Below are 21,757 nucleotides of genomic sequence, written 5' to 3' on the forward strand. Positions count from 1 at the left end.
GGGACACTTTGCGCTTTCTCACACTGAAGAACCCTCTTGTTTGTGGATTGTAGTGCAGTTATGAGGTCTCCAGCTGTTCTGAGAGCATCTAATCATGACAAGTATGCTCACGTTCTCTCAAGATCTGTACATATGGTCGCACCTTCTTTGCTTGATCGCTAGCTCGTTCCTTGAACTTGTTTTTATCAAATAATAACGTCCTTTACAAAAGATGGCAGTGGCAACCTATTCTATCTACTAGAAGTTTAATAGAAGATATTTTCTGTTTGATATGTGTATACTTGCTGTAGTGTTTTCAGAGCACCAAACATTGGAGTGCATTTAGGAGTAAGGGGTTGGTTGAATGATTTTTTACAGATACCATCTCCACACAATGTTTCTGTCCTTTGTAGTTGCCGGGTTTGTGCATAAAGTACAGTACAGCCTGTCAGACCTTTGAGTGAACCAGTACAACTGCGTGAAAGGCTACCCTGCCTGCCCTTCTGTGTAAGCCGCAGGTGGTAAGACATGTTTTTCACCCCAAAGGGATGGCAGTTATAGAACAACTAACGCTATTAGTTTCAAGATCCTTATCGCCATGGTGACATGGTAGAACATTGAGAAATGACAGGTGGTGAGAACGGAGAGTGCTGTCTAAATCTGTCACAATGAAGGAGCGTGTTGCTGTGCTGCTGGTGTTGCGGTGTGACAATCGCAGAGATGGGGGCGGATCTGGCTGCAGGCCTGGCTGTACTGCCATTACATGGGCACAGATTGAGTAGAAGTGTGGAGGCGAAGTTCTATGACGCTCTCGCATGCTAGGTCCTGTTTTCCTCCATCTGGGGTCTGCTGCTGAGCTGTCTGGTGGCAGAGGTGTTGCAGGCTCAAACAGGATGCAGAGGAATTGAATGTGAGATCTTGTTTCTCAGAAACACTGAGACATTGACAGGCAGATATTATCATGGGGGGATGGAGTGAGTCTAATGGCATCGCATAAAAGCATTCAACAATGCAACAGTCACAGGATTGTCTTTATTACCACATGGACAGTTTCAACACATCTACTTTTATTTATTTATATTTATATGGTTCAAGCCTTAAACCCCTTTGGTAGCAGGTTATCAATACAAGGCGAGTAATGACCTTAGGGTGACATGTTCAGTAAATTCTGAATCTTCATTCATAGAACTGAGCTCTGATAAGATGCATTAACTTATCTTACAGTTTAAGATAGTGTTGTGCACTGAAAAGCAATCATACATTAATCTCCATTGACTATACAGTATGATTTTCTTTGGATACTGCAGTATTATAACAGGTAACAATAGCTATCTCCTTCGAGTGTTAGAGGTGAATGTTAATCAGAGATGTATTATGTTCAACAATTACAGCCGAGGAACATCCAGCCTCAGGGCTTGCTTCTGATTAATACATGGAAGGGACTTTCACTTTTGTTATCGCGGCAGCAGTCTGTGCTGCTAAATATGACTCGCTTGGTAAAAGAGCATCCCTGAGGAGAGACAGCAAAATCACAGCATTAGAGAAACAACACCTCTGGAATGTCAAATACTCAGAAGCTCACAGAACTATTCTAGGGCCTGAAACACAGACAGAAGAACTTCTGGAATCAGTCTGCAAACAATCAAAAGATACCTACTCTGATGTCTCACAGCAGCACTCAAAAACTGCTGTCTGGAGGTGGAAACCTGTCTTGTTTCTGGGAATACAGATGGAAGTCGTTTTTTAGTAATGATACCTTATGAGGGTTCATTTTAACATTTACGTGCGAGATGTTGTTCTTTTTCATCAATTAAGCTAGAAATGCAAGGATGCATGCTGGAATTTAAAGATATAGATTCTTATACAAACACTCTGCCTGACATTTGCAGGCTTATCTGTGTGAGCGGCTTATTAAGGTTCATTTATGAAATATCAGCAAGCTCGGATTTTCTTTATTCTCCGTCCAGAATCAGTCGTATTTATAGAATTTCCTTCATCTGCATCGTCGACGGCGCCAATCTCTAGTGCACACATGAGTCATACAAAGGATATATACATGGATACACACATGACAGAATTAACGCCAGCAAGAACAATAAGGATGAAACGTATCAGTAAAGCCATGCAGTGAAAATGCATTATTCATGGTTAAAACTACAGAACATGCTTCAAAAATCGTAAATTATTCACATGTGATTGGATTATTCAGTGGCTTGGCAGAACCCACTATTTGTGCAGTTGGGATCTTTATCATGTCCATTGCAGAAAACCAATACATTACATTACCAGGTTTTAGGAATCCATAGTGGAAAATCACTTGGATCCCAATTCAGTCTGATTAAATTGATAGTGTGTGGACTTTTAGAAAACGTGGGAAGTTTTGTAAAAATCAATTGTAGAGAGATGTTGATGCACTTTGTCACTAAAGAAAGAAATACAGGGAATAGAAACAAGTACAAAACCTAAGCTGAATGACTGACATTGAAAATGAACATCATGACATTTGTTGCTTTCTGAATGGTCGCATGACTCGGGGGGCCTTGAAAAACTGTTTCAACATAAAGCAGATTCTTTTTATGCTGCAGGATAATGGGACAAAACCAGATCCAAAAACATCCTTCCTCTAGACATCTTACAGTTCATATTGTCACCCTATTAAAGTTGTTGCCAAGCAACTAAATCATAAGAAATAAAGTAATAATGATCTGATGCATACACCATGCATGCGCTGTATGTCAATGTGTGTGGCTGTTTTTTGTGTAGGCTATGTGTTTTAGTATTTGTGTTTCAGAGAGCAGCAGTGGTCCATATATGTGTGATATTGTTTGGAGATAAGGACTGCTGCTCCGGGAATACAGTGTTATTGCTGTAAAGGCACACTGAGACAGTCTTCTGGGACGAGCAGATGGGCTTTTCATGTAGAAAAAAATCATGACATCTCTACAAAGTAGACCTGATATTTCCTAGACCAGGACACTGTCTCAGTCCTTGTGTCAGTGTTTGTTATTTGATTATTGTTCCGTGTCTATGTCCCTTCTCACTTTCCTTATCTTTATGTCTTCCTCTTTTTACCTTTCCTGTATTCAACAGTGTTTTTAGCAGCAACAAATCCAAAGAAGTGCACTGTGCTAAAGCTGTGCTGCATCTCCAAAGCACCAAAGTGTATTTTAAACAAAGAAGCACAACTCTATTTGATTTTGAATCTACTACACAAGTACATTTCTCTGGCATTTTCAAGAGCTGCACGTTTCTATAATCAAATTTCTTCTCATGTATAATTAGCTTTCATGCTACAAGTGTATTTTGACATGTCACATGGGTAGTCTGAATTATTCTGGCTCATGGTGTTGGCTGGCGCCTTCAGGGTATCTCTATGGAAACAGAATACGACAACTGAAAAGAACAATCCTGTTACCCGGTGTATCTGTGTCAAATGTAGCTAGCAGGTTCTGCATGCTCTTGTTGCTTGGGAGGAAACCACTTTTACAGTAATCAGCTTGGCAGTGCAAAGCCACTCAGGGCCACTTCTTAATTCTATTAATCAAATAAGGTGCTGTCTGATTCAAAATGATCCCTATGTGAGCCACTGTAAGCCAAACCTAAGTGCTAGAAAACTCAGGTGTATACGAAAAATGAAACATTGGACCTGCTTTACATTCAAGTAGCATTTCTCACAGGGTGGAATCAGACTCGAGAAGTCAGACCAATACTCTCCTATCCACTCTGAGAGTATATGTTCACTTTTTTCCTTTTTTTTTTTTTACTTATTTCTCTAAAACAAGGAAGGCTTAAAGGAGTAGTTTAGTTCCGTGAAATACTAAAATTGTATGACAAATAGACTTAGACTAAAATACATGTTGATACATAAATCAGTATCATCAGTTGGCTGACCAATCAGATCAGACTTGACATACGTGGGGACCCTTTTTTTTCTCATGGTGGGTGATTCTGAAGGTTAGAAATACAGGCAGAGGAGAGAGCCTGCATGGAGCGGCAGTACGTGAAAACAGACTCTTCTTTCGAACATTAGCGTTTGTGAATGTACTTTAGTAGACACAGAAATGAGATATATGAACCCCCAAAAAGGGACATAATGGGGGACCTTTAAGGTAAAAACATAGATAAAAAAGTAGGCTTTTTCTCTAACACGTGTGTGTTAATTTTGTATGTATGATGGCAAGTGCTGAGTTCTACTTTCTTAAAAAACATATTTATCTAAGAATATGCATCATGCATTTAAAACCAATGTGAAGACAACTCCCTGCTCAGTGATTCTTTCATACTGTACATGTGCTGCATATAATGTTATTATGCTGAGGGTATAACTATGTGATGAAATATTTTATAATTGGCCCCCGAGTATTGTTTTCCTCATTACAGTATATGCTTAAATTTGTTCAGAATACCATGTTTAATGATACTAATATGTGATAGGCCCACACTGACTTGATAATATGTGCACCCTCAGCTGGGAGCAGGAAGACACCACACCCTCCGAGGACAGTTGGCTGTCATGTCTGCAGGATATGAACTTGTCATACAGCAGCTGCTGATGCTCTGCACATTAGTTTTTGCCTCATCTTTTCTGGTGTCCTATCACCTATCACCTACAGTGTAGGTCCTACACCCTCAAACTCTTCTTCTCCGTGTTTTCTTTATGTTGACAAATTACAAACTTTCACACAGTTGAAAGGAGGAATGGTGATTACAGTTTAGGAATTGAACATCTCTACAGTATTGCAAACTGTATCTTCCTCATGACATGGGCTCCACACTCACAGCGTGCATCTTAAAGGCTTTGGCAGGTAGAAGAGTCTTGGCTTAGCCATAAATACATCTATGTAATGATTTCCAATAAGCCCATTGTATGGGTGACATGTTTGGCACTGTTCTGTATTACATCCTTAAGCCACATGTAAGTAGATTACTACACTGCCATAGTGCTGCCTTCAAGACCCTGCAGGGAAATTACTCATTCACTACCACAGGCATAGTCCAATCTCAGTAGAATGGATGAATAGCCTTACTTTCTTTTTGACATCAGTGCCTGTGTGGGAGAAAACGTGAGCCAACAAGAAGTGAAATGTAATTTAACATTTAATGATGCATCTATATACAAACAAAGAACCCCAAAGAAAATATTTCCCATTCTGATTGAGTATAACATTAAAACCTGTAACCTCATAAAAGAGAAGAATAAAGCTGCCATATTATTTACACATAGATCACATATTCCCATTATGAGTGTTTATGGTTTTCTTTGTCTTGACAAGCTCAAAAGCCCTGTTTCCACCAAGCGGTCCGGTATAGATCAGGCTGCTGATAGCCGCTTCAGCTACGTAATAGCGTCACATGATAGCAGCTAATCGCTTGCCTGCTAATAAATTCAACAAAGCAGAAAAACGCAAGACAAACAAAACCAACGATGGAAGACATCCAACAATTCATCTACTTTGTCATTAGCATGTGGCTAAAAAAAAATTAAACTCAATTGAGCTTTGTTTGAGAGAAGGCTGTGTGCCTCGAGGAGAAATACAGACGAATAAACAATGGCATGTGGGCTTTTATTAAGAGCAACATATGCATTTCTTTATTTGGGACAGGCGTTAATACAAGGGGCCTTTACTGTATGTACACACGAAAATTGGACACAGCTAAGATGGGAAAGACAATAACCCTTTTATTTTACACCAGAAAGAAATGCATAAAAAATTAGAATATTGATAAACATATCAAATTACAAATTACTAATTTCATCGTGCTTCGTACGACGGACCATCTATGCCAACCTGCTGGACTGTGGAGAAAGAGGGAGAGACCCCTGTTATTATTATCACTAACAAGGGCGGTGCTTGAATCAGAATGTGTTTTGTTGCTCAAAACATATGTTATTGTTTTCAGACTTACTTACCTTAGTTTCCTTCTTTTTTTTTAAGCCAGCACAAGCAGCACAGTCCTCCCAGTCCCTCCTGACACTCCCTGATGCACAAAAGCTTTATTCTCTTTCTTTCACAAATCATTTACTTTTGTGTTTTCTCCTTTTTTAACTCTTTATTGTGAAGTGACTATTTTTGGTAATTTCCACAGACAAACAGACAGACAGACAGACAGACAGACAGACAGACAGACAGACAGACAGACAGACAGACAGACAGACAGACAGTAATACATTAATATTATGTGGGAGCAAAGTCTGTGTTGCTTTATTGATAGCCTATTGAAACTGGACTCATTAAACATTTTTAAGATTTTTTATTGTGGAAGGAATTTCTGTGCATTTGTGAAGTAATCTGGAAGAGAATTGTCATGAGAATTTTTTGGCATTGCTTTAAAAACATAATAGAGTAACAATAATGAATCTGATAGTGTTTATGTGCCACTTAGTACTTTAACTCTTGCTTTGATTACTCACCAAAAGAGCAAGCACACGGCTGCCAGATGTTTCAACACATGTTACGAAAGACTGTCAAGACAGATCAAAGAGGGAGATGAGTTTAAGTAGAAATGTGATTATCAGTCCGTCTGCATAACAATGAATTTCTCCAGCTGACCGAGACACCTCCGGGGAAACCAACCTTTGAACTGATATGAAATGCTCGCTCATGTGTTTCAACAATCTAGATGTTAATGTTGTTTTTCTCAAGCAGAAGACAAGTCAGATAGAGCATTTATGTGGAACTGGGGAATCTCATCAACATTGTAGGGCAATGTTTGGGGTGAATTGTTTGAATTGTTGTTTTTTTTTCCAAATATCTTTTATTGAGCAAGCAACTCACACGTACATTCAACAATATATATCAGGCTTGTTTTTATAGTTATTACAATGTGCATTTAATCCAGAAGTTATTTAAAGCTCAGATGTAATGATCGGCACAGAAGTAATATTTAAATAAGATAATTAAGAAATAAAGTGCACTGACTTGCAACGTAAAGAACAGAGAAACAGAGTACAAATAAAACTAAAAGTAAAACCTAAAAAAAAAAACCTGCCCACCCAACGCCTACCCCCCAAGACCGTTTAGAGACATTCACTCCTCAGCCATCTCAGTTGCTGTACAGTGTGTGTTAAAGTACTGTTGTGTTCGGCCATCAGATGCAAGATATGATAAGAGGGGTTCCCAGGTTTTATTGAATTGTTGAAGTCTGTCCTTCAGAACATATCTTATCCTCTCAAAGTGGAGAGTGTTAGTTAGCATTTCTAAACACGTCTCAGAGGAGGTTACAGTTGTGCTTTTCCTCAAAGTAATAACTAATGTTTTTGCTGTGATGAGACATTAAAATAGAAAGTGTCGCTGCGTTGCCATAGTTCTCCAGAGGTCAGCGATGTTCCCAGAATGATGAGCGGAGGCTCTGGTTTAATTGAAGTATTCATGACCTCAGACATAATTTTGCAGCTATCAATCCAGAAAGAATTCATCTTTGGGCACAGAACAAAACTATGAAGAAGAGTAGCCACAGAAGACTGGCATGTATCACTTTTAGGTGATACCGTATATTTTGTGTCGTTTTTCTTTTGAGTTGTGGAGCCTGTGTATGATTTTATATTGAATGAGGCTTTTCTTCCATAAATCTTCTGAAATTCATTCACCAAACTCTTCTTTCCACTTACACGTATAGCTATCAGATGAGGGGGAGCTCATTAATAAAAGAGTATTATAGATGTGAGATATGAACTTCGCTTCACATGGGGATAGTTTTAGACATCCATTTTTGATTGTTACTGTCTCAAACCCTTTTGATATGTTATTCTCAAGCCCATACTTCCGCTGTAATTGTGTAAATGAAGCGAGGACATCTCCTATGTACATTTTTCCCATTCAGTTGATGCCCTTTACGCTCCACATATGAAAGGTTTCATCTTGATTAGAGGGAGCAAAGGAGGAGTTTCTAGTTGGTGTACAAGCTACTCCAAAAAAAATGCACCATTTGACTTGACCAGTTCGGTTGTCTTCATGGTGATGTTGGTCTGCGATTGAAGACTGCTCACTGTGAGACTGTATGCAAATAAGAAAAGTACATACTTGCTGCCTGAAGGAGCGCTTTAAACTGCCAAACACCAGAAATAATAATATTCCATATCCAAAATCTGGTCAAACTGGGACAGCAGCAACAATTGCATCATTTGTTGTAGATCCATCCAAACATGTTCTATTATATGTGACAATTATAAGTGTTAAGGAAAAATGTAACAATTACCTACTTTATACTTTTGGTATCACACGAAAAGTACTCAGCAATAAAGGGATGAGAACTTAAACTTAGGGAATGTGTTTGAATGTGAATTTCCTTTCTGACGTCTACCAGGCATGACTCATTGGCATTCAAGATGTTGAACCACGAGTGTGCCGGTGTGAGTGCCAGCATTAGACTCAGATTTAGGTTGGCATCCTTTTGACAGATTGGACTCGCTCCCCTTAGGCATCCACAGAAGTGCCTCAAGCATCAGCTAGTCAGTAGCTGCTTCTGCACACTGCACGCAGTGTCACAACACTGACAAAACCTATTACACAGGAAACCCAAAGTTTCAAGATTCTTTGATACTTTGACTCCCTTTCACTTCCATATCCCTGCCCTCAACCCCCAATCTGTCTCACTCTGTCTACTTCTCTCCGTAGCAGAGCAAAAAGATTTTGAAATGTATTGCATTTTTGTAGTACAGCATTCTATATTCATTTTGACATAAACTGTAAGCACTCACATGTCCTGCATACAGAGTTTTTGGTGACCACTGATGACAGCTTCTCAGATAAGAGAAGATTTGAGAAGCAGGATTCCCCTTAATTGTTGAATTCACAAGTCAGCCAATCAGGAGAGTTCAGTTGTGAAAGGCCCAGCAGGAATTCAGAGAAGAAATGAAACTGAATGGGGTGAGGCTAATTGCATCTGCAGGGGAATAATGTTGACAGTTACGTTAATTCATTTAATGTTGAGCATTTTGCATAGTTGACAGGTGTTTTCAGTGTGAAATCAAATGTAATGAATTAATGATCAGTTTTCCGATTAGTACATCATAATCTTAAAGTCTGCATTAACCTAAATATTGTGTGATTACTGGTTATTGTTGCAAATATTCATTATGTTGTCTGTCACTTACTCCAGGTGGCGAACCTGTTACGACTCTTCCAAATTCCTCAGATCAGCTATGCTTCAACCAGCGCAAAACTCAGCGATAAGACCCGCTATGACTACTTTGCCCGCACCGTGCCCCCTGACTTCTATCAGGCCAAGGCCATGGCTGAAATCCTGCGTTATTTTAACTGGACATATGTATCAACGGTGGCTTCAGAAGGGGATTATGGTGAAACTGGAATTGATGCCTTTCAGCAAGAGGCTCGTGCCAGACAGATCTGCATTGCCACTTCAGCCAAGGTAAGCCGCTCCATGAGCCGCTGGAGTTACGAGAATGTGATCCGCTCCCTGCAACAGAAGTCCAACGCCAAGGTGGTCATCCTGTTCACACGCAGTGAAGACGCCCGTGAGCTGCTGGTGGCAGCAAATCGCATGAATGTCACGTTCACATGGGTGGCCAGTGATGGATGGGGTGCACAGGAGAGTGTGGTGAGAGGCAGTGAAGCTGTGGCTGATGGGGCTTTCACCATTGAACTGGCTTCTTATCAGATCCCCCAGTTTAATGACTACTTCACTGCCCTGCATCCATACAACAACACTAGGAATCCCTGGTTCAGGGAGTTTTGGGAGAACCAATTCCAGTGCAGCCTCCTCGATCTCGGCTGTGGAAAAAACTCGCTACGGGAGGTTCCGTTTCAGCCAGAGTCCAAGATCATGTTTGTTATAAACGCTGTCTATTCAATGGCTGCTGCCTTACACAACATGCGGCAGGCCTTATGCCCTAACTCAACCAAGGTGTGTGAGGCTCTCAAACCTGGCAATGGCAGGAAGTTTTACAGGGACTACATTCTCAAGGTCAAGTTTGATGGTGAGTTTAATCATGATGAACTAGTATTTTATATTGCTGCATCCTGTGTGTGATTTAAAAAAAAAAAAAATCACAGAAGCATCTTTTTTTCCTCATTATTTTAACATCGTACCACATATCCCCATCTGCACCGCCACTATATTACCAAACTAGGTTTTATCAGTTTAGATTAATTGTATATTATATCAATTAGTGTTGAATTAGTGTTGGAGTCATTTTACATGTTGATACATCACAGCAGTGGACAGATTCTGTGATGATTCAGTTTGCAAAGATTAAACTATTTGCTCAACATCATACTTAGAGGCTACATTTTATGCAACCTAATTTCAGTCTGACAGCAGAGGGGTTTTATCACTGAAGACGCTGATCAAGCAAATATGACTTTTCTGCTCATCTACTCAAAGCTGCAACACAAAACATGTTTAAATCAACAGTGTCTGCATCAGCAAATCACTGATTGACATTTTAATTCAAAAACTCTCACTTCCAAAAATGAGCTGTATTGTATTCTCCTTAAATTCATAGAAATACTGATATTTATATGATGGGAGACAGACGGGTGTGCTCTTAAACAACTATGCTTTTGGCTTGTAAGATATTGACTGTCCAAAGAGAGAAAATAAAACTAAAAGTAAAAATGAAATAATTTGAGTTGTTTCTTTTCAATGCCATCAATAGAAAACAAGTATAAGATAAAACCCCTAACTTAAACTAACTAATGCAAATATCATGAGGAATAAAATATACAACAAATATTGATGATCATATTTGAATAAGATGGCTGCTGAGTACTCTACTCTCTCTATAAAATGTTATTATGAAGAGAATTTTAAAATTTTAATTGAATTATATAAGAGGATCGTAAAAGGACAGGTCAACCAACTGATTATTTTGTGGAAAATAAATTATTACAAAATGCCATTGACTACTTTTTTTTCGGCTACAGAAAAATGGTCATCAGATTAATTTGCAATAAAATAATGTTTAGTTACATCCCACAGTTTATATTTTTGTGTGCAGGAATGCACAGTTCTTGCACATCTAATCTTTTAAAGTCTTTTAAACTAGATATTGTGGTGTGTTTTCTCAAGTTGAGAAATAGAGTTTTGGATATGATTTCAGAAAGTCCACTATCAGTAAAAGCTATTAACAGTGATTGATAATTGACGCTTTTTCCTTTGCATTTCACATATTTCATTGCAATTCCAAATTAATGATATCTGCAAGTTTTTGTTTGATCAGTTGACCAGTTTCTTGCTTTTTTTCCCATTTTCAGCGCCTTTCCGTCCACCAGACACAGAGAATGTAGTCCGCTTCGATGCCTTTGGGGACAGCCTTGGCCGTTACAACATCTTCCACTACCACAAAGAAGATGGACGCTATGTTTACCGCAAGGTTGGCTACTGGGCCCAGAGCCTTACCCTGAACACCAGCTTGATCCCCTGGGATGGCCAAGTTGCACCGACTTCTCAGTGTAGTGACCCCTGCAGGAAGAATGAAGTGAAAAGTATGCAGCCTGGAGATGTGTGCTGCTGGATCTGTATCCCCTGTCAGTCCTACCAGTACCTGCAGGATGAGTTCACCTGTGCTGACTGTAAGTTTGGACAGTGGCCCCTTGATAACCTGACAGGCTGTTACGATCTACCTGAGGAGTACATCCGCTGGGAAGACGCCTGGGCCATTGGACCCGTCACCATCTCCTGTCTGGGGATGATGTGCACGCTCTTTGTCATTGGCCTCTTCATTAAACACAACGAGACACCCGTTGTGAAAGCCAGTGGACGTGAACTCTCCTACATTCTCCTGCTGGGAGTTTTGATGTGTTACAGCATGACCTTTATCTACATAGCAAAACCATCCACTGCAGTTTGTACGTTGCGCCGACTGGGCTTAGGCACATCCTTTGCTGTGTGCTACTCAGCCCTCCTAACAAAGACCAATCGCATCGCACGGATCTTTAGCGGGGTTAAAGATGGAGCCCAGCGACCACGCTTCATCAGCCCAGCTTCACAGGTCGCCATCTGTGGTGCTCTGATCTCATGTCAGCTGGTTGTGGTGGTGGTCTGGCTGCTGGTGGAGACCCCAGGAGTCAGAAAGGAAGTGAGCCCAGAGAAAAGGGATGTGGTCACCCTTAAGTGTAACAGCAAGGACTCCAGCATGCTCATGTCCCTAACCTACAACTGCATTCTCATTATTCTCTGCACGGTTTACGCCTTCAAGACCCGAAAATGTCCCGAGAACTTTAACGAGGCCAAGTTCATCGGGTTTACCATGTACACCACCTGCATAATCTGGCTGGCATTCCAGCCTATTTTCTACGTTACTGCCAGTGACTACAGGGTGAGTTAATTTACAAGGTTACACTTGCTGCTGTCCTTGCTCAATACATGGTTTGGTAAAGATTTATTTTTTTTATTGATTTATTCAGTTTGCTCTTGGCTTGCTATCTGAGCAGAATACATACTGACAGATAAACACTTCTTTTAGGGTTGAATTTGAATTTTACATGTATAAAGCCAAAACCTAATGTCAGCTCTCATTGATCTATAAGTCAGCAGAATCTGTGCTGCAAGTGGCTCTTCGTTATAATCATAATCTTTACTGCTTTGATTGCCTCTTTAACTATCTGATATTAAAGATTGTTAGGTGCTTTCAAGTTCAACACTTTAAATCCATATGTTACGTTTGAGTATTAAATAGTAATAAAGAGTAGATTATTTAATATGGATGCTAAAGTCATGGAGACCGATGCAAGACTTTAGCATCCATGCTACCAAATATTCTGTCAGAACAAAACCCCATTTCTTTCAGGAGTGTTTTATAGGGACACACAGTGTTGATGTTTCATCAAAATGAACAAGTGGAGTGGAGAAACACCATCTCCTTCATATTCAATACAATTACTTGCATCCTCCTATAATGTATTTTAGAGTGATGGAAGGATGGATGGGTGGATGAATTTGTCTTCAATGTGTACTGTACAGTTAGGGCAATACATGACTACAAGAAAATTAATGTTACATTTCTTAACTCCAGATAAAATATTGGCCTGAGCTGTTGGGTTATATTCCTGCAAGATTTGAACATTGAGCATTGAGAGAAAGGCAGAATGGAGAATAGACAGAGGTATCTCCTGACACAGCTGCCTGCTCAGAAACATGGAGAAGGCTGGCAGGAGTATTAGGGCTCAAACGGAACTGAACGTCCCAGTGCATCCCTGTGTTGAGTGGAGCGTGATTTACTGGGATGCTGATTCCCAGATGTGCCCTCTGTCCTGGGACCCCAGTCAGGCCCAGAGGAACTTTTCCCCCAGGCCCAGGCAACATGAGCAATTTACAGCCAGTCTCATCAGATAGGCACTAAACTCCCTTTTGACCTATAAATAATTACTGAAGCAACTGAGTTAGCACATTGTCACTCGTTTTTCACAGGCAGACATATTACTACTGTTCTCCTAGTTTTACACCACTTCTTAAACAGCCTGATGCAAATCTCCAGCTGAATAACAAATACAGATTTGGTGGTGGTCTGTCATGAAATGTTAAATTGAAGTAAAAGCAGTCTAGTGGGCCATGAATAACACATTTGATTATCATATGAAATATTAAAGATGTTCGCCGCACCCTGAGGGAGCGGGCTCTCCTAACATGCCAGTGCTGGTCATCTCTTCTCAGCTGCAAACACAACGGATTAAACATCAGCTGAATTTAGAAGTCACAGCAATTTTGTGGACAGTCTAAAAGCCAGAGACAATCTCTTCCAACTACTGATTGTCGCATTACTTTAATGTATTCCATCTTTTCGTAGTTTTTTTTTCTCTCTGCCATTGAGCCACTTTGAAACATTTTAACATCATTGTGTTTTTGCTAGATTACAAAGATTTGTATTTTTTGAAAACTTGATTTAATGAAGGATAAGCGTTATTCACAAAAAGATTGACAGGTTGGCGGGATGTAACAGTTTTTCCATTTATATTCCCAGTCTATGAGTTCAACTAGAAGAGCCTCTCCCATCAGGACTGAGCATCACCCAAGCCTTTTTATACAACAGATTTATTTTTACAACTTATCATAATGTTATTATGTTTATTGAAATTATAGTACCTCACAAAAAAAAGATAAAAAGCAAAATCCCACATGTGAAACTGACACTGATGTCTTCAATAATAAATTGCTAACAGCATGCAACGAGTCAATGCAGTTTGGCAGCCACCCTACCAAAAAGGTGTTTCTGGTTTCATTAAAGCTTTTTAATAACCTGAAAGCAGAATGTCTCATAAAGAGAGGAATCTAATCTCTTCACTGCAAGGTTCTTTGGAGGAAACAAGCTACTTCAAAACAGCAGACACTTTACAAATCTGAATCAAAAGCGCTGTATTTATGAACAACAGTCATATGTCCAATACAAACACAGGGAAAAAAAACAGTGAAAGAAAAAGCATAAAAAAAATGTAGCTATACACTTAACATCTTATTTTCCACACCAGAGAAGAAGCATCTGTAAACAATCACTGCAAATCCAGATTCTTTGTCCTCTGGTCTTCCGATGCAACATTTTGTGAATTATTAACCCTTTATAGGGAAAGTGTCTATTTTTGGTCATTTCCACAAACATTACATATGGCCACCCTTCTGCACCTCAGTAAGGTCGAGAAGCATGTGATCCTCACTCAGCCAATCATAAGAGATCACCCTACGTCACTAATCCTGCTATTGTGGTATTTGAACCAATGTTTGATACACTTACAATTTTTGAAAAATGTTTTAACAGAAATAAAGTTCTGTTATGTACCTGAATAACACTATGAGATTGAATTTTTGAATTTCAAAGTATTTTAATGAGTGACCTGTAAAGGGTTAAAACCATTTAAAAGGTCACTGAACGTGAACTTGACATTTATATAGGAATACAGAGAAACTAAAACTATCTTCATCTGCAGTGTACTTAATGCTAAGCACCACATTTGGTAAATGAATAAGTTTAAATTAATTTTGAAGTATCTCAAATGCAGTTTCTGTAAACTTTCTTGATAGAGTGTATTAATTTGCTCTGTAAGACTATAACTTATCAAGAGAGTTATACATTGCAACATAAATGAATTCATAAAGTCAGAGGGCAGAGTGTCGACCGCAGCTGTTGTCTATTTTTGGTTGATGATCTATTTCATGTTAAGTTTCAGCACAGGGAGTTAAGTTCTGTAATCATATAAAACTAGCTGACACTAAAAAGCCATCATTTAGCATTATGAATATAAAAAGCTGCAGTGTCTTCCTCTGATTCTGACTAAGATGACTCAAACATATTGTTAAGGGCTGCACTACAAAATTGTAGATGATGAAACCAGTGAGATGTCATTAAAACATGATCTACCACCCTCTCAGTCAGAAACGGTCTTAACAGAAATGTTTGCTTTTTAACTATAAAACGAAGAAAGCAAGTTTGAATATATTTTACAATAGTTATGGAGTACATCAATGAGTAATGAAAAAAAAAACAAGTGCTGATAAAAAGTACATCATCACTTGAACTTAAACAATGTCACACTACTGTAGGTGTTTTGAATACTTATAATACAGCACACTCAGACTACAGCAGAATACGACATTACAGCTGATGATGTTTGTCCTGATCTATCATGTCAGTGACTCACACAGAATCACAGACTACCAATTCAACAGTCTACAAAGACTTATTTCACTGTTTTTGTGATACATTGATAAATACAAATACATGGACATAATAATGTCATCGCTGCCTGTTTATTATCTCTGCTGCAGAACAGTGTGTGTATGCAATGTAATACTTGGTGACCTCACTTCTGTAATGTGAACATTAGCATTCAGACTCTTGACAGATACCTACTGTTCCTTGAAAAATGGGATGCACCTGCCACACACCACACGGGGCTAGGTTGTATCCTGTTATCAAGGAGAAAAAAAGCCAAAAGGAGGAAATTGGGAATAAAAGAGGAGTCTGAGGACACAATCAAGATGTGGGAAGTGAAGGGGGGGGGGTTAAGCAGTTGATTGACAAGTAAAAAAACACGTTGCTTAACACCTCTCTTTAGCAGTCTCAGCTGATAGCTTCCTCCTTCCTCTGTTGCACCTGGCTTTGATTCAGATTTATATAATCATCCTTGATTTACAGTAAAATGGTACTCAACTAGCACAAATTCTGATGCTTGTAAGATTTGACATTGAAGAGTGAATGGTTATTTCAAATACCAGTGGCCTGTAATTCAAATTCTCTTATTTTACAAGGTTTTTTTTGTACTATTTTAATATTTTTATTTGATTTGCTTATTCAAACTCATATCACTGAACATCACTGATGAATGGCTCGAACTTTAAAGCAGGACTAAGAGCTAAAATCCTACCTGCATCTGAGTTAAACAATGTTTTGTTTTAATTTGTCTTGTAGAGTGACTTTTTCACCTCTCTCTCCTCCTCCAGGTTCAAACTACCACCATGTGCATCTCTGTGAGTCTGAGTGGGTCTGTGGTGTTGGGCTGCCTCTTTGCTCCAAAGGTCCACATCATCCTATTCCAGCCTCAGAAGAATGTCTGCACTCTCAGAGTGGCCACCACCCGCTTCAGTGTCACTACCGGCCCAGGCTCCAGCTTCTCTCAAGGTACCACCTGCAATACACAGTTTAGATAAAGGTCAAAAATAGTTAAAGACTAATCATCGCTCAATCCAAATGTAACGTAATAGCAATAACAAAAACCTCTGTACCCAGTCTCTATATTAGCTAAAATACAAATGCTTGACAGTTTGTCTTGAGTTATTTTCTCCATTTAAAGAAATAATTTTATAATGTAGCATCTGTATTGTTAAATCCTTCTTTCTTTTGCAGCTTCAGTCTCCAATGTTGTTCCAACTGTGTGTAATGGACGAGAAGTGGTGGACTCCACAACATCCTCCTTGTGAAGATTAGTTGAGTTTCTTTGCCAAGCATCGTAAACCGGTTTATATAATCACTAGTCATGAATCAGGTGTCTCAGATATTAAAGAGGTCACACAGATGATTGTCCTGACTTTGTTGTCCTCAAAGTGCTGTGATTACAATGTCCCGATGATTTTTATTTATTTCTTTTGCTCGTAGCGATTTTAAATGAGATGCCGATTAATTCTGATATATCCCTTGTTTTTATTGAAGATTCTACTTGGAGTATGGAGTAAACTATAGTAAATCTGTTAAATGTAATATATACAAGACGTTTTTATTGTAGATTTTGGTGAACCAGTATGTGCTCTCCTGTAATTTATGTAAATAAAATGTGTTTTCTATTTATACTAAGGTGACTTATAGTCTGGCAATTTATTTGCACACAATCATAAAATGGATTCTCTCAGTGATAAGCAATATGAGATGGTGATTATCTTAGTTTGACAATGTAAACACTGAGACAAGTACATTGTAGTCTGAGTACAGCCCACCAAAATCTGTCAAACTTGCTGTAATACCACATTGTTTGTAAGCCATGTGCAGCATTGCCTTCTGCTGCAAACAACATTTCTGTAATACACTAAATGGCTGGCTGAATACAAATAGTGCCTTTCAACGATGGTGTAGTCGTGCCTAAAGAAGTGGGTATACTCAAAATCTTTTGCCCATTTTTTTTGTTTAGTGTCCGGTCCAGAATATGAGAAGGGAGAGTCATCCCTTCACCATCCTGGTAAAAAACAACAACATTGTCAACCAATCATTGGTGTGAATCAGAGGAGACTTAGAATTGCGTATACCCTGTGGAGACTAAAAAAATAAGTGGGTTTATTCCGCATACCTGTGTATATCAAGACCACACCACTGCCTTTCAAGCTCATAAGCTAAAGAAACATCCTGTGAAAGGGCATGTTAAGGTGGTTGAAGTAAAGATCTCCATTTTTGTTTCCTTTCACTTCCTCCCTTTTTCCTACTGCATCTCCTGTGTGGACACTTCCTGGTTTCTCCCTTTCCCCTCCTCCCTGATTGGTTAAGGTTTGCACTGTGTCACTAATTAGTTAGATTGAATTCAACGGTTCACTATCCATTTAAGACAGCACTCCTTGCACTCACATTGGGATCTTCACATGGGACAGCAGCACTGGTAAGATGTTTAACTACTGGGTTCTTTTTAGTTATCTTGTTCACGTTAATTTATCTGAAGTACTTCATTTATCATTATTTCCTTGAATCGGTGAATCTAAGTTGACTTTTTATTGTTCTAATGATGTTTTCTTTTGTCTACCTTCGAATCTTATTAAATAAACCCTTTGAACTGATATCCTGTCTAATTGTTGGAAAATGGCAGCCGATGCCCATGGTGACAGCCCCTTTCTTAAAGAAACTTTCAAAACAGTGGTTGAAAACTCAGGAATCTAACCATCGACCCTCAATTGAATTGACGTCCTGCTCGACCACCTGAGACGAAACGTAAGACTTCTGTGGAAGAAGTTCCATCAGGTTCCTTCACTACCTTATATTTAGAATAATAATTGAGTTTGAAATCAGGTATGTCTAATATTTATTAGCCTCAATCTACACCTTCTGCCAAGACCAAATGTGACAGGTTGAAAAGCGATAACTTGTATAGTTGCATTAAATGCTTAATGAATGTTAAAATGTTAAAAGTGTTAAAAAAAAATGTTAAAGTGTTAAAAGAATGTTAAAATAATGTTAAACATGTGATTTAATTGATGGATTGATCTGTGATCCACTGAGTAAAACTTATCTGGGATCGATTGGTTTTGTCTCCGCCCACATAGCAGGAGAATTCGCGCTGTTTTCTTCATTATACTAAACGCCCTTGATGAAGAAGCAGACCGGGATCACTTTTGTGATTATTTCTTCTTTATTCAGAGTGTAACATTTTGGAGGCACCGCTGGGATGGATGTGACGAGGCCAAGCTGTCCCAGATAGACGTCCCGATCATCATCCAGCCCTACCCATTTACAGCCGAGGTGGACAAAAGCGTGTGGTGGTCCAACAGCTGTGTAGAGAGACTTGCAACCCATCTGAGGTCAACCGCTGGTGCCATGAGAGCTGCATTGTCGATTCTGCAAAGTAAAGGTTCTGGTTCACCCTGATACTGTCCCACGGCCAGAAAATAAGATGGATACGTCAGAGTTAGAGGACTTGAAACTGGAAGTTGGTGGTGCGCTGTACACATTAACAAGAGAGGATTTAATTGAAGTTTGTGATTTTCTATACATTGCTGGGTTACAACTTGAAAAAGTATCAGGCAAAAGTCGTTAATCTCTTATTGTACATGTTACAAAGCACATAGAGAGAGAAGAGTTACAGGAGCTTGAGGATCAGGGTATGGCGGAGCTACTGACTTTAAAAGACAAAATAGTGGAGTTGCAACAGGCTGTTAAAAAAAGCGCATCTGAAAAAGAAACTTTGAATCCAAATCCAACAGATTCAGTGCAGGAGCAATTTGTTCAGCCTTCAGAAGAAGAGCGGTTGCAAAAAGAGACAGAGACACTGCAATTAGCATTAGCTTTATCCCTCAAAGAGAAAGCAAATCTTAGCGCTAGGACACAAAAGTCAATGAGGGGATAGGCCACTGTACTAAAAGAGTTGCATGATGAAATGGGCCATCAAGGCATCGATCGAACAACATCCTTGATCAGAGATAGGTTTTTCTGGCCTTACATGCAAAAAGAAATTGAACACTATGTTACAAGAACATGTAGTTGTTTAAAACAAAACTCGAGCACCCATGACCAGCATTGTAACCACACAGCCATTTGAATTAGTGTCGATTAGATTTTCTCCATTTAGACAAATGTGCAGGAGGCTACGAATATATTTTAGTGATTGTTGATCACTTCACTCGTTTTGCTCAGGTTTATCCAACAACCTCCAAGTCTGCCAGAACAGTCGCTGACCGAATATTCAACGATTATGCTTTAAAGTTTGGACTACCGACAAGAATACATCACGATCAAGGCGGCGAATTTGAGAACCAGCTCTTCGCTCAGCTGAAAAAGAACTGTGGTGTACTGGGATCGCGCACTACACCTTATCGACCACAAGGAAATGGACAAGTAGAACGTTTCAATCGTACGTTGCTACAAATGCTCAAGACACTAACTGACAAACAGAAGACAAACTGGAAAGACTCTTTGAACAAGTTGGTCTATGCATACAACTGCACTAAGTGCGAGGTCACAGGTTTTTTGCCTTTCTATCTTCTGTTCGGAAGATCCCCAAGGTTACCTATTGATCTACTCTTTGGTCTGACTATGGAAACAGGAAAGGCAGATCATCGTACCTACATGGAGAAATGGAAAAGAGAAATGCAAGACGCATATGGGATCGTCAGAGAGAATGCAAAGAAATCATCAGAGAGAAGTAAAAAGCACTATGATGGAAAAGTGAGAAGTTCGGTGCTGCACCCGGGTGACCGCGTTCTTGTGAGAAATTTGACACCAAGAGGAGGCACTGGAAAGCTCCGCAATCATTGGGAAGAACATATCCATGTTGTTGTACGTCAGGTTGGAGAAGATATCCCAGTCTATGAAGTTAAGCCTGAACAAGGAAAAGGAAGATCAAGAACCTTGCATCGCAATTTGTTGCTGCCATGTGATCACTTACCTTTGGAAACTCAGCCTAAGACAGCACCCAAGCATGACAAAGACAGCAACAACCAAAACAGAACCAAACGAAGACGATGATGAAGATGAATGTTTGTTTTACTACAGGCCAGTAACACAGTTTCAAATGCCAAGTGTAGATCAAACCATTGAGCATGCAGACACAGAAAACGACAGTGACCAAGACATACCAGTGCTATGTCATGATGGACAAGTGCATGAACAAGTTCCCTTAACACTTATGGATGACTCTGGTGCAGGGCAGGAAAATATGCTGTTGGAAAATGAGAATCAGTGCGACAATGGACGAGCAGTTGAAGAAGCACAGGATGAGATTCAACCCCAGCAGCCATATTTAGATAATGATGACAGGGAACAAAGACATGAACTGCCAAGACGAGAAAGAAGAGCTCCTAAAACCTTTACCTATGACAAACTAGGAACCCCAACATGTTATAGTACAGCTCTAGCAAATGAACCATATTACCAGTATCAACCTGTAGTGTACAGAGAAGTTCAGCCAGTGACAATATGGACTAACCCATATCAGGTTTACCAACCCTTATTCATGCAGGGATACTAAGTACAAAAGTTTATCAAGCACAGTAAGAGACTGTTTGAGTAAAAAGATCTTTACGTTAATTTTTGTTATGAAAACAGTATATTAAGTACTTGGTTATAACAGAAGCTGTTGATTTAGATGCCCTTTTAAGGACTAGTGAGGAAAATCAGAGGGAAATGAGTTTGAGAGTTTGAAAAACTTTAATTCATGGATCAAGTGATGTCGGGACGACATCTATTTTTGTAGGGGTGTGTGTGACAGGTTGAAAAGCGATAACTTGTATAGTTGCATTAAATGCTTAATGAATGTTAAAATGTTAAAAGTGTTAAAAAAATGTTAAAGTGTTAAAAGAATGTTAAAATAATGTTTAACATGTGATTTAATTGATGGATTGATCTGTGATCCACTGAGTAAAACTTATCTAGGATCGATTGGTTTTGTCTCCGCCCACATAGCAGGAGAATTTGCGCTGTTTTCTTCATTATACTGAAGAAGCAGACCGGGATCACTTTTGTGATTATTTCTTCTTTATTCGGGTATGTTTATTGTGAAAAGGTGCAGCTCATAATGTCCGAGGTGGGTTGCTTAAAGTGGGGAGTTTCATGACGTTGTCATTGTGATATTTGAGTGGTATGGGAGAAGTTTTATGAACAGTATGTAAGCTAGCACACAAGTCTGTGTTCCGTGCGTGA

General features: G+C 39.3%; 1 protein-coding gene across 1 annotated transcript in view; it reads left to right on the top strand.

Moving 5' to 3' along the window:
- The window catches only part of grm2a (glutamate receptor, metabotropic 2a), a 30,179-nt gene extending 12,943 nt beyond the window's left edge, over positions 1 to 17,236 (top strand). Inside the window, exons 3-6 of the mRNA XM_079340902.1 lie at positions 9,079 to 9,916; positions 11,196 to 12,259; positions 16,372 to 16,549; positions 16,775 to 17,236. Coding sequence (XP_079197028.1) covers positions 9,079 to 9,916; positions 11,196 to 12,259; positions 16,372 to 16,549; positions 16,775 to 16,848 — 2,154 coding nt within the window. The 3' untranslated portion in view covers positions 16,849 to 17,236. The remainder of the gene's footprint in view (positions 1 to 9,078; positions 9,917 to 11,195; positions 12,260 to 16,371; positions 16,550 to 16,774) is intronic.
- Positions 17,237 to 21,757: the final 4,521 nt, after the last annotated feature.

Source organism: Symphodus melops (assembly GCF_947650265.1).
Source record: "Symphodus melops genome assembly, chromosome: 4".
Classification (NCBI taxonomy): domain Eukaryota; kingdom Metazoa; phylum Chordata; class Actinopteri; order Labriformes; family Labridae; genus Symphodus; species Symphodus melops.